At 38.0% G+C, this 13,232-nt stretch overlaps 1 protein-coding gene across 3 annotated transcripts in view; it reads left to right on the top strand.

Annotated features, from left to right (window-relative positions):
* The window catches only part of cntn4 (contactin 4), a 305,165-nt gene that overhangs the window by 136,085 nt on the left and 155,848 nt on the right, over nucleotides 1-13,232 (top strand). For all 3 annotated transcript variants that reach the window (XM_024269436.2, XM_024269434.2, XM_024269435.2), the window contains one exon: nucleotides 6,381-6,513. In XM_024269436.2, the coding sequence (XP_024125204.1) occupies nucleotides 6,381-6,513 (133 nt within the window). The remainder of the gene's footprint in view (nucleotides 1-6,380; nucleotides 6,514-13,232) is intronic.

The following is a 13,232-nucleotide window of genomic DNA, read 5'->3' as shown; positions in this document are numbered from 1 at the left end:
TGTGAGCATCTTTATTTTCTTAGAGTAATACTGCAGACATAAATGTCTTTATAGCTCTGCTTATCTTACTGTTGATGGGTTTTGTATTCACAAATTACACTTGTGAGATATGAGTTAACACTTTATAAAATTCAAAATAAAAAATTAAGGAAACATTTTCTCTTTGCCCTGAGTTTGTTCAAAAGCCACATTTTGTCTTGAAATTTACCTAATAAAACGTTTTGATAATTGTGATTAACTACAACCCAAAGTGGGATCAATCTGATTATTTTTTTTCAATATTTGAGTGCACTTTTATGAATGTCCAGTTTTTTGGAGTTGCAATAATTCACATTTAGGCAGAATTTTCTGCTCGTCCAGATTCCAGATGCTCATATTGAGCTTAAAGCATTTGGAATCCATCGTCAATGCCATGCAATTACATGCCCATAACACTAGGTGGCAGTGTTTTGTCACCATTCACGAACTTGAGGAAAGAAAAGTTAAGTATGTAAAAAATTTTAGTTGTGACAAACATTTAACATATTTTATATTTTTTGCAGCATAAAGCAACAATATTTTTTACACTACGATGTATATACATATATTTTTTTACATTTTCTTATTTTTACGTTTTCTTTTTTCCCTATTACCCCATTAACATTTGAGAAGTTGTCCGCAAACCATAAATGACACACACTCTTTGACCGACTCTTACAAATTTAAATGGCTTTGCAATGTTTTATACGGTGCAAATCCAATTACGTTTATTACGGAAAGGGTTGAAGAGTTACGGTAGTTGAAAGAATATTAACACTGGAGCTAAAGCGTTAAAGGGTTAAAGACACTTTTGACAAAGACACAAACTTATCTGTTCAAGATTTGAGTTGCCTTATTTTACATGAATCAAATTCAGAAAGTTTAGGAGGCTTTCCAATAAACGTCTTGAGACTTTGAATGTGAATATTTGCAGTCATCCACTCCGACCAGCCCAGGCTGAGGAGTTTCTCCACACCTCTAGTGTCGAAGCAAAAACCAGCACACAAACCCGACTGATCTGCTTGCTCGCCTGTTTTATTTTGGAAACTTTTCGTCTCACTTTTGCCAAAATGAACTTCTTGATCACCGGCCAACATGGCTGGAAGACTCCTGAAGCTACCAGCCAAGTGGAGTTTCCTCCAGCCAAATGTATTTAGGGAAAAATGATGTGAATCATCATTTTAAAAGTGGTTCAGATATTCAGTCTCGTTTCACTGAAATTCTTTATGGATCTTTTTATTCTTAAAGCACCAGAAACATTTTCTTTTTACTAGACAAAAACTGATTAACTTTTGGTCTTTATTTTTTGGACAAAAACTACTGTATTTTCCACACTAAAAATGTCAACTTTTCCTGTGTGTCTTAAAATCGAGAGCACCTTATAAATGGATTATTTCTGTTTTTTTTCATTGATGTCAAAGTGATTTTAAGAGGGTTTTTTGAGAGTTCATATTGGTCTGTTTTTTTAAGTGTTGTAAACAAGGTTGGGAGGTACAGGTATTGTGAATGCGCTAACATGTAGCTGTGTCGGACTGTGTTTTTGTTTACACGCTACTTTCGAAGTTTTACAAACAATGTTGTAATATGCTATAATGGCTAACGTGTAGCATGTAGCAAACAAGTTCTAGAGTTATTATGAACGCAGTTAGTAAAGTCTGACTTACAGACTGACTTTTCTTTGACTTTTGAGTCTTGGTTAATGCATTCTTATAGTTCTCATAATCCCTTGAGACGGTAATTTGACGATTTAGTATATTACATTTGTTTAAAGGTAATAGCTATTATAAAATAATTTACTTATATTCAAACAGAACTCAAAGAAAAATGAAGAAAATTGCTAACAAATTTTTATTTGCTTTAACAATTTATAAATCCATGTTACTTTATTATTTGATATATTTGAAGAGTTTTGTTTTAAGCAAAACTATGATTTTCCGATTGCCTGAAAGTGACACTTTACAATATTTCAGTTTCCCCTTTATTTCTTAAATACTGATCGTGTATATGGATGATTTTATGCTCTTTCAACCTAAAACCTACCTTTAATTTTCAATCTTTACAGTAAATAATCTTGTTTTCTTGGTTGAACATCAGCACTCTGAGCCCTCACCTCCCTTTTCCTCCACTAATAACCCTCTACCACAAACTGATTTTTTTCTTTCCACTTTTCAACCACCATAACATTTTTACTCAGCATAGTGTGCTCCAAAGAAATTTGTGGGAAATGTAGCGATTCTGCTCTGACACAGAAGATGATGCGGAGCAAACACAAAGTTTCTGATGCTAAACCGGACAGAAAATATTATTTGTACCCACCAAACTGAATTTAACCTACATTTTGTTGGGTCTATCATTCCCAACATGTTATCCCCAAGACTACAAGGAACAGTGACATAACACACAAGGATGATGTAAAAGCTTGAGGTTTTCTACTGTGTGGAGGTGAAGGTTGTGAGAATCTCCTGACTGCTTGCTTTGATCGGGGGATCCTGTGGTGGCGCCCCCGGTGATCACGACTGGAATAAAAATAGGAAACTGTATGTATATACAGTATAATGCGATGTATATATGTATGTGGAACTGAACTTGTGACCTTCTGATGAGAGCTTGACCGCTCTTCCAAAGCTGCCTGTATCATTTCCTCACTTCACAGCATTTATTACCCCTAGGTCTTTTTATGGTTTACTAGGTAGGGTGTGGGGAGTCAGGGGGGTTGAGATATTGAGTGTTTCATTTGTCATCATTGAGTGTATACAAGAATTGGACCAAGCGAGTGTGATGTCACCCATAGAAAATGGCTTCTTTCCTTCTCCAAATAAGTTTTATTTACCATAGATAAGGATGCCCCCATGATGAAGGCAAACATTGTCAATAAGGCACATTTCCCAAAATGCATCAGTACAGTGATCTAAATGTACGTTTTTTAGGAAATTTGGCTGATTCCTGCTAGTTGGCGATGATACTTGGGAAGCAGTAGTCACATTTTTGGGCTTGATGTGATTTTTTTTAGTATAAATTTTACGGCAAACAGACGTTTTTTTTCTCTAAAACTTGATAAGGCCGCCCAGGCACATTTCAAGGTCATGAGGGGGCAGTCTAGTAACAGGCAGGGATGACGCTATCACAAAATCGGGCGCCAGATCACCATCCGGCAGCTGCTCTGATTGGACGTTGCATGTTTCCGGATGGCGACCATCCCTTTCAAGTGCCACCCGTAGCCTGGGGATATGTAAAAAGCGGGTATCTTGCACGCCTGATGGCCGCCGTCTACATTCATGACCACTCCACCATTTTTCTAGATACTGGGTAAAATTGGCAATAAATTTAGAAGATTGTGCCGATGCCTCCCCATCGCACGATGGCAGTTGTATTTGTGACCGTAGCAAAAGCAGTGATTGGTTCAAGTCGGTCTACGTTTCTATGGCAACTTCTCACCAATCAGGAGTGAGCTCATTGGAAGTTCACATCCCTTCCACTGAAAGCAGGCTTCACAAAACTTTGAGATATCTGTTTGACCAGATCATAACGTAAATAATACACACTAAAAAAAATATTAGGAAAAAAACAATCTGGATTAGCCAGAAAGTTAAAAAAAAAAAGTATCAGAGGGGAGAAGTCACTCAGTCAAGTTCTCATATAAAGTTAATGGTAGATCCATAAATTTGGTTTGGCTCCACTCTTTCCACTTTGTACCAAAAACACAACACAAGAAGCGTTTTCTTTCACCAACTTCTCCATAAAGCGTCAAGTCACTCCTTACTTGTTAAAGAATGACATGTAAATGATCTGGAGAGTCTGCGTTGATGAACTTTGTCTGCTGCAGCTTTTATTTTTGCCTAACATATGCTTTGCAAATGTAAAAAAAGAAAAAATGAATTATGGTTAGTTTTATTGGAGTATTTCTGCAGCGTGTGTTCATTAAAAAGTGATTCTCGATGAGCACAAATATTTCTTTGAGTCCAGTTTTTAATTTTGAAATGCATAATTGCTTTAAGGGGATTTTAAAAAAGAAAAAAAAAACTTCAGCTTTGCATGAGCCAGTTCAGCACGCTCCATTAGCATTAGCACGGTCCAACTCATCAAAAATTCATGCATTTAAATTCACATAAAAACATTCCCCAAACGCCGGTTAGACCTCACATGTAACGCAGTTGTTTACCTTGCACTTTAGGTTCTTCAATTTTATGGGCTGCTGCAGTTCCAGACTGCAACGGACCACGTCGTTTTCCTCATTCTTACTGCAGCTTTAAGTGAAAATGAATTTTTGACGTAGTGAACGACCCCAAAAACAATGATGACATCACAGCAGGAGAAACCCCCAAAAAATTTTGAATGGGGCAAAAATCTCATCTAGGCATCGCAAAAAGTTTAAAAATCAATTAACAAAATCAAAACTCACATGTCAGAGATGTCCAAAGAAATCATTATGGGATGTTCTATGATTTGGCAGCTACGGTCGTTCAGAAACACGCTTCTTCAATTTCTAATTGCAATTTTGCTTTTGTTTATTTATATACCGTATCATAAAAATGAACAGTTGCGTCTTTTAGTATTGAGTGCTTAAGTTGTGATTTTATTATACGCTGAGAGGGAGGTGGCCGACACGGTTCACATAAATGCAAAAGACAACACAGCAAAAGCTGAAGCACGACAACAAAAGTTGAAGCACAACGACAAAAGCCGACAACATGACGACAAAAGTTGAAGCACAACGACAAAAGCCACAGCACGACAAAAATAATTAACAACGGAAAAAATCCACAACGAAAATGCTTCTCAACGGAAATGAATAAATGACTGTTTTTTTTTTTCATTTTTATTTTCATTCAGTTTCAAGCTATTGGCGCTGCTTGAAACTTTGAGCATTGACCTGAGAGAAATAAAAATAAAACTGAACTGAAACTGAATTAAACTAAACTAAAAATAATAATAATAATTTCCATGTGAATAATTTTTGTTGTGACTTATTTACTTTGTGTTTCGTTTTGTGTCGTCCTGCTTTGGCGTTTGTCTTTGTGCTTCCGCTTTTATTGTGGTGTTGTGGCTTTTGTCGTTGTGCTTCTGCTTTCGTCATTGTGTTCTGGCTTTGTTGTTGTGGTTCGGCCTTTAACGTCGTGCTTCGGCTTTTGTCTTTATGTTGGGTTTTTTCTAGTTGTGCTTCAGCTGTTGTTGTTGTGCTTCCACTTTTGTAATCGTGTTGCGGCTTTTCTAATTGCGCTTCCGTTTTTGTTGTTGTTCTTCAGCTTTTGTCGTTGCACTTCAGCTTTTGTTGTTATGCTTCCGTTTTTGTTGTTGTGTTTTGGCTTTTGTCATCATGTTGTGTTTTTTTTCGTCGTTCTTTGGCTTTTGTCATCATGTTGTGTTTTTTTTCGTTGTTCTCTGGCTTTTCTCATCGTGTTGTGGCTTTTGTCATTGCGCATCAGCTTTTGCCGTTGTGCTTCGTTTTTGTCGTCATTCTTTGGCTTTTGTCATCGTGTTGTGGCTTCTATTATTGTGTTGTGGTTGTTGTTGTTCTTCGGCTTTTTTCGTCGTGTTGTGGCTTTTGTCGTTGCGCTTAAGCTGTTGTTGTTGTGCTTCCGTTTTTGTCGTTGTGTTGTGTCTTTTGTCATCGTGTTGTTTTTTTCATCATTCTTTGGCTTTTGTCATTGTGTTGTGGTTTCTGTTGTTGTTCTTCAGCTTTTGTCGTCATGTTGTGGCTTTTGTTGTTGTGCTTCAGCTTTTGTTGTTGTGCTTCCTTTTTTGTCGTTGGGCTTTGGCTTTTGTCATCGTGTTGTTGGCTTTTGTCGTCGTTCTTTGGCTTTTGTCATTGTGTTGTCTTTTGCGTTCATATGAGCCATGTCTGCCACCGTAGTTAATACCTTGACGCCTGAATCTAAAACGAAAACGTTCACTTATGTTATAGAGCTGGTTTAATGCACATTTTCATCAGTATGATTGAAGGAGTTAAAGAAAACATTTGTATTGATTTCTCCAAGGAATGGAAAGAATAATTCTAAAAAGAGGCGTTCAAGCGCTCATAGAACATGAGACGGAGTCGTTACACCTGCATGCATCCAAAATTCCAAGAAATTGGCCCAACAATGAAACATTTTCCAGACCAGTGTTCAACATAAATTAGTCTGTAGAACGTATTAGCTCTTTAATAGGTGCTGAGGACCCGTCTCACCTCAGATCCTTCTATGTGCCACAGAGCTGTGACAGGCACTTTAAATTGATATGTTTTGCATGCTTGCGGTTTCGCCCTCCGAGGGGCTTAAAGCGGCATCAACCTGCTCCCGCTGCTGACTAATTGGCTGTTTTTCGCAAACAGGCTGCTGCACAGGTCGCTCGCTAATCCGTGTTGTTTCCTTGTTGTCCTACAGAGAGCAGCGTCCTGCAGAGCCCCGTCTTCACCAAGCAGCCCGGCAGCATCGTGTACCCCGTGGAGAACGTGGAGAACGGCAGGGAGGTGGTGTTTAGCTGCGAGGCCCGGGGAAGCCCGACCCCCGCGTACCGGTGAGAGCACCGCTCGCATCTGCCGCTGCACACTGTGCCCCCACAATCCCGTCCCCCCATGATGCCTCTATCTGTTATTCTGCTGTCACTCACCAGCTTTAAAGTTTAGAAAGCGTTTTCTCTGGAAAATGTCTGTTTTCTCCGCAGCTGCCTCTCGTTCCTGGCATCACAGATCAAGAAACGCAGGAAAATCTTTACAGCTGCCAGAATTATTTTTGCACTCACAAATGTCACACGTTTGATTTGAACTTTATTAGTACTGAACATCCTTTAAAGGTTCTTTTTACAAAACACTTACCATTGAAATGAACAGAAACAGGTTTGTTTTCATTGATCCACTTTGAGTATTAACAATGTGTCACAAACGGCAGCTGAGGCGTTCGGATCCACGTGCAATAGTTTATTGGGGAAAAGAAACAGGGTAAAGGGTGGTACTGGGTGCTGAGGGATCAGACAGGAGTGAGGACACACAGTGAGGAGTGGGACGAGGGCAGGTTAAATAATAAGGGACTGATGGGATAACTGAAAACAGGTGAGAGAAGTTCCAAGGTGAATGCTGGGGTGAAGTGAGGGGAGAGCTCCCTCTGGTGGCAGGAGGAGGAGGGCTCCAGGCCACCCTGACACAATGTTTTAGTGTATTTTTCTTTATTTATTCAATTCAAACATTATTTTCATATTTTTTTAATCCAAGAAAAAATAGTGTGCATAGCTGTTACATTAGCTTTGATTGTTAGCTTATTTGTGTACATAATTTTGATATCTAATTTGAATTTTTTTTTTGTAGTTCCTTTAATTCATTACAAGAAATACCCATCTTAGCATAAAATGTAAAAACAAACATATTTTTCAATTAATTTATCATTTCTACATTTGATCTATTTTTCTCTATTTACGTGAAAAAGGTCTATTGTGTCAAACGGCGTTCAGCTGTCAGCTTTGCCGTTCTAAATGTGAATGGCAGAAGTAACTATTCACTTTGTCGGTCCTGTCACCATTTTGTCTTGCGTCACTGTGAAAAGAGTCTATATTTCCAAAAAAATGTGTGTTACAATGTTAGCTTAGCTCCCTAATTTTGCTAATTTGAAATTTTAATTGTTTTTTTTTTCTTTAGCAGTTCCATTTATTCATTACAAAAAATACCCATGTTAGTATAATATATATATATATTTAAAAAAACATATTTTAATTGTTTTGTTTCTTTAGCAGTTCCATTTATTCATTACAAAAAATACTCATGTTAGTATAATATATATATATATATATATATATTTAAAAAAACATTTTTTAATTGTTTTTTTGTCCCTTTACAAACATTGTGTATATCAGCTGTTACATTAGCTTAGCTTGTCAACCTTTTTTTTACTTTATTTTAAAATTTTACTATCTAACTTGGAATTTTGCTTGTGTAGCAGTTTTCAAGAAAAAAGTACTTTACAAAAATCAAAATAATAATAAAAAAAGCAACTATTTTTCTAAATTTTCTCCATTTACCAACAAATTGTGTGCTAAATTAGCTTAGCTGGTTAGCTTTTTCACAATTCTGCTATCAGGTTTACCTAATTACCATTGTTTACCATTTTTCCTTAATATACTTTAAGAAATAACCACTTTGGCGCAAATTAAATTAAAAAAAGTTTTTGAGTTTGTACTTGTGAAAATTAGCTAGCTTTTTAGCTAATTTGTAATTTAGCCATGTGACTTAGCATTTTAAGGTTGTTTAGCATTTTTCCTTTGCACACTTTGAGAATCACCCATTTGGGCAAAAAGTAAATATTTGTCATAAATTAACAATTTATTACTACCGTAATTGTTTCAATCAGCTGTTAAACAAACTGTTGTAAGCAATATGAGACACAACACATTTGTGCTGCAAACGAGAAAATATTTTTGAAAGCAAAATAAAAAGGCTTTGAAAGTGAATACTACATATTTTGATTTGCAAATTATGAAGTTTTATTTAAAAATGTAGAAATTTTTGTTCTCAAAACTGTGCTTAAAATTTAGTATCACAAAAATCAGTCTGTAGTTGTAGGTTTTTGGGGTGAATCCATGTTTTCGTTTACCTTCATTTTGGTACGTTCCATTGAGCCCTCACTCTCCTAAAAACACAAAACGCTATTGTTTGTATCTGTGCAGACACATCTGATATATAAAATATGTGTTTGTGTGTGTTTGTATACACATGTGTGTGTGGGGGTTAGCTTGTACAGACGGTGTATACAGTGGATCTACTGTTTGTGCACACAACTGATACCTGTGCTTGTGTGCGTTGGTGTGTATGTGCGAGTGTGTCATCGTGTGTGTTTGTGCACAAAAATACAACCCTCCTGTAAACAGTTATTGATAACATGAAGCCTCAAGCAACTTTTGTTGTCTTTTTTGATGTTTTCCTGTATTCTGTGCCGCCTCACCCTCTCCTTCATCTGCAGCCAACGTTTTCTTACCTCCACTCTCCACACCTGCCTCACTCTCTCTGCTCCATGAAAGGAAACCTATATATTCATGAAAAATCAAGTTTAGCTCCACATGCAAAAGCAATCTATACAAACAAACATCTGGTTTGCCCATAGAGTGTAGAACAGATCTCCAGATGTAAAAATAAAATCTGTACACACAAGAGGCTCTGAGTTTCTATCTGTTTGCTCAGCTGCTCCACAGGACAAATAGAAGAATAACAACAGTCCGAACCAGGATGTGTTCAGTAAAACAGGCCTGGAAACTGGTCTTCAAGGACAAGAGTTTGTTTGTAGCTTAGAAGAAGAAGAAATAGAGCAAAATTGGTTAAAAGCTCTGTCATAAAAATCAGGCTTTTATTGTGAAATTCTTGTATAGTCGGATAATAGTGAGAAAAATGTATCTGGTGGGTTCTTGTGTTCTCCTAGCAATGAGTCAAGACTAAGGATGAGTTCTGTTTGGGTTTTATCCAGTGTTGGTGCCAAACCCGTTCTTGTCAAGCAGTTCTGGTACCCAAAATGTTGTTAAAGCCATACTTGAAAAAAGAAAAAAAAATAAGACCTGGAACTTCAACCAGTTGTACTTTATCGTGCTCAATCGCGACAATAGGGGACTTGAATTTGGTAGTGACATGAGTATCATTCACTTCAAAACACAGAAGTTCCAAATGTTACAAGCATGATGTTAGAGTGAGATGCCTGTCACCATAGATGATCTTTGCTGTTAAAGTAAACATCAGCACCTTTTTCCCAGTTGTAGGAGGCGAGTAAACCTCAGTTCTGGTGGTACCGCATACGCCGGCACCAATGTTTTGGTACCAACCCCTTTCAAGACAAGAGTTCTGCACCAGAGAACAGCTCCTGTTTAAGCTACAGGGTCTAGAAACGTTTCTGGTCTGTTATTCTGATGTCATTTCCTTTTTCTGAACATGTTTTTTTGGGGGGTAAACTTCCCCTATAACCGTGGACCACAAGCGGTTCAGAGAGCGCGGCGTCCTTGCCTCTTTATTTCCTCCTCACATGGATCATTAGTCTGCTGAAAGGGCGTCGCAGTCGCCGCGGCACGTCAAAGTTCAAATCAATCACGTCGGCTCGCCGGCGCTGCTGGGCGAGGTTCGGAGGGGATTGGCGCCTTTAATACTCCGGACTAAAGTGACGACCTAATCGGCGGAGTCCTGTCAAGGTTGCCGTGTGGTCCCGTCAGATTCATCGCCGCCGCCGCCTCCTACGGACGCAACAGGAGCTCAATCACTGCCGCTGGTCATTAACAAGCGTGTCGCAGCAGGAAGCTGTCACCGCCGCCATGGATGCAATATTGAACCCCCCCCACACACACTAAAACACAGATGCATCAGGAAATGTGTAATCTGCCTGAAAGACCCTTTTAGAGTCCAAGAACTCCACAAAAATATATTAAATAAAACATATTTCTTTAATATTTGAAGCATAAACTATATTAATTGGTGGTTTTAGGCTTAAAATAGATGTCAATATTTCTAAAACTCAAGTCTGGGCTTTGTCAGGTTTGGGAAAACGACATGCTGAGGAGAGACGACGGTGATGAATTCATTTTTTGGGTGTCAGGTTAATTTCTCTGCTGAGAACCTTCTTGATCTGAGAAACAAAAATCTGCAAGAATCTGAAGCTGAACGGTTGATTTGACGCTGCACCCTGCTTCTGCTCCCAATTAAAACACTGTTAGCTCAAATGCTCCTGACAGCTATTGACTGGCGTTAACACGGCATAAGATAATAAGATCCAGAAAAAGAGTCGCACACACGTGTTCATGTCTTTGTTTCTGCAGTGTCAGGCAGGTTGGAGGCGCATGCTGCCTCTTCGTCGTTGCTTTGATTCTTGTTTTTCAACCCGCGTCCCAAATGTCAATCGGTTACGCCCTTTTTTGGTAGAAATTGGTGTGAACATGCTCAGTGGGATTAAAGTTTATCATGGAGAAGGTCACGACAGGGAGGCAGGGACCACATTCAACCCGTCGGATCTGAAGTGGGCCGGACCAGAAACATAGTCGCTAAACAACCTACGGTCAACTTGTTATCTATAGCTTTGTTTTTGTTGGAAATAGTGCCTTAAACAACCTAGTAGCCTATCACTTATTATTATTATTATTAGAGCTATTATTATTGTAATCTTTTTGACATTTTGGTTATTTTGGTGATAATTTTTATAGCAACTTAACAGCAGTTAGGCTGGGAGGAAACCTAACTACATCTTACCAAGATGTGGCTCAAACTTGCATAGAAATGCTGTTTATTTCTTGTTCTCTTGCTATGCTGACTTATTTTCCTTTGTTGCCCCTAGTGGTGGAATCACGTATTGCGGTCATTTCTTTAAATAACCATAACTCGCCACAGAAAGGGGCTAGAAACTTACTTTTCTTCTCCAACATTCTTATATTTTTTTCTCTTCATGACTGGTTCAGATTAAACCATCGAGGGGTGGATGCGGCCCGCGGGCCGTACGTTTGACACCTCTGTCTTAGAGCTTACATCAGAGTTATTATGGGACGTATAGAGTTGCATCAAAAGGCTTACAGTTCGCTGCATTCTCTCCGGATGGGATTTGCGTCTAAAATTCACGTCCTTTACCTCTTTTAAGACCCGGCAAACTTTTTTACCCATGAGCCACAAAGGATTCTAAAATTTGACAGATGGGCCAAACCAGGCAAGAGGACAACATGCCACCAAGGTGGCGCCATGGCCTTTTAAAATGGAGGATCTTCAACCAAAGTTCAGTCACACCAGAACCTGTTTACGTTATTGCTAGGAATATTCTAGTATTGATGAGCAAATTTGGCTACAGTTGCGACATTTCCGCTACCGGCTAATGATGAGTTTAATGGTATGTTTGGGCGCCATCTTGTCTGCAACCAGGTCCCCCTCGAACCAGGAGCAGATGAATGGAGTCTTTTGATAATCCGCCTCATAATAGAAAGAAATAACATGAGATCTGGACAAAAACATGCTTTCATTTTGATTAAAAATGAATTTACAGTTGCAAGAGAAAGTTGTACGAGTTGTAGTTGTTCAAAATTTAAAGATATTGTAGCGTCCTGCTGGACGCAATAAAGAAGCGGAGGCGACCGTTTCCAACCGCGAAGCTTTTTAATAACTGTTAACGGTTACTGTCGGCCGTAACCACGCCGAATACAGCACAACAGATAATGGGAACTTCCTTTTCTCCTACCTCATTCATTCTCCCATCATGCTCCTGCCTCCACCCCTATATTGTCCTGCTCCTCCGCCCCCTCCCACACGCATCCAATCACACTCATCCACTGACTGGAGCAACAATGTAACACAAGACACATTAACACATATAACAGAGCCCCAACAACGTCAGTCAGTCGCTACAATATGTTTGGTTTTTTTTTCATTTTATTTATTTATTTTTTTTTTTATTTCAATCTAAATCTCAACAATTAAGAAAATCATTGCCTACTTGAATGACACTAAAATATGTTTTCATGTTTTTACTGAACATAATTGTGTCCAGTTTATGGATGAAAACAAGTAATTCCAAAGTTTTCGCATTGTTTCTCCCGCAACTGTATTTGTATTTTACAACAAAACATTTTCAAGTTTATATTTAAAAATGTTCTCATTTTAGTGCTAGGTTGATGTCCCCTTTGAGAAAAGCATGAACTTAGAGAAATGCTGCGTTCATGTGGTGTTGGAACAATCGGAAAAACAAGTGTCAGACTCAAAAAATACACATTGAAAAACTTCCAACACCACATGAATAGACATTAACTTTATCAATTTAACAAACATCAATTTATTAGTAGTGCGCCATCTATGGAGAGATACCAGAACTACAAAATGAAACATTCTGAGGGATTATTGCTATCATTTATTCCAGTTTGGTGGGCCAGATTTAATAGTTTGGCCACTAGGGGTGTAACAGTTAACCATCGTAATCAATTAATTTATATTCTTACGATTCCATCACAAAAATCACATCAAAATGAAATTTAGCTTAATGAATATAAATGTGAATGTGTTAGTGAAAGTTAAACTAAAGGTCAAATTTTGAGCAACAATTTGTGTCAATTTGTGAATAAAATCAACACATTTTAATTATTTCCAAGTTTCAAACTAAAAGTTTAACTGAACTGAAATACAATGAAAACAATGTATTTTTTAGCATAGTTTGTAACAATTTTGAACCAAATAGTTGTAATTTAGGGAATAGAAATTGAACGGTTTAGTTTCTCCTTTTAAAAGAAGACATCATTGAAAAATGTAAAAA

The sequence above is a fragment of the Oryzias melastigma genome, linkage group LG5 (genome assembly GCF_002922805.2).
Source record: "Oryzias melastigma strain HK-1 linkage group LG5, ASM292280v2, whole genome shotgun sequence".
Taxonomy (NCBI): Eukaryota; Metazoa; Chordata; class Actinopteri; order Beloniformes; family Adrianichthyidae; genus Oryzias; species Oryzias melastigma.
This window is presented reverse-complemented; position numbering and strand designations above follow the sequence as displayed.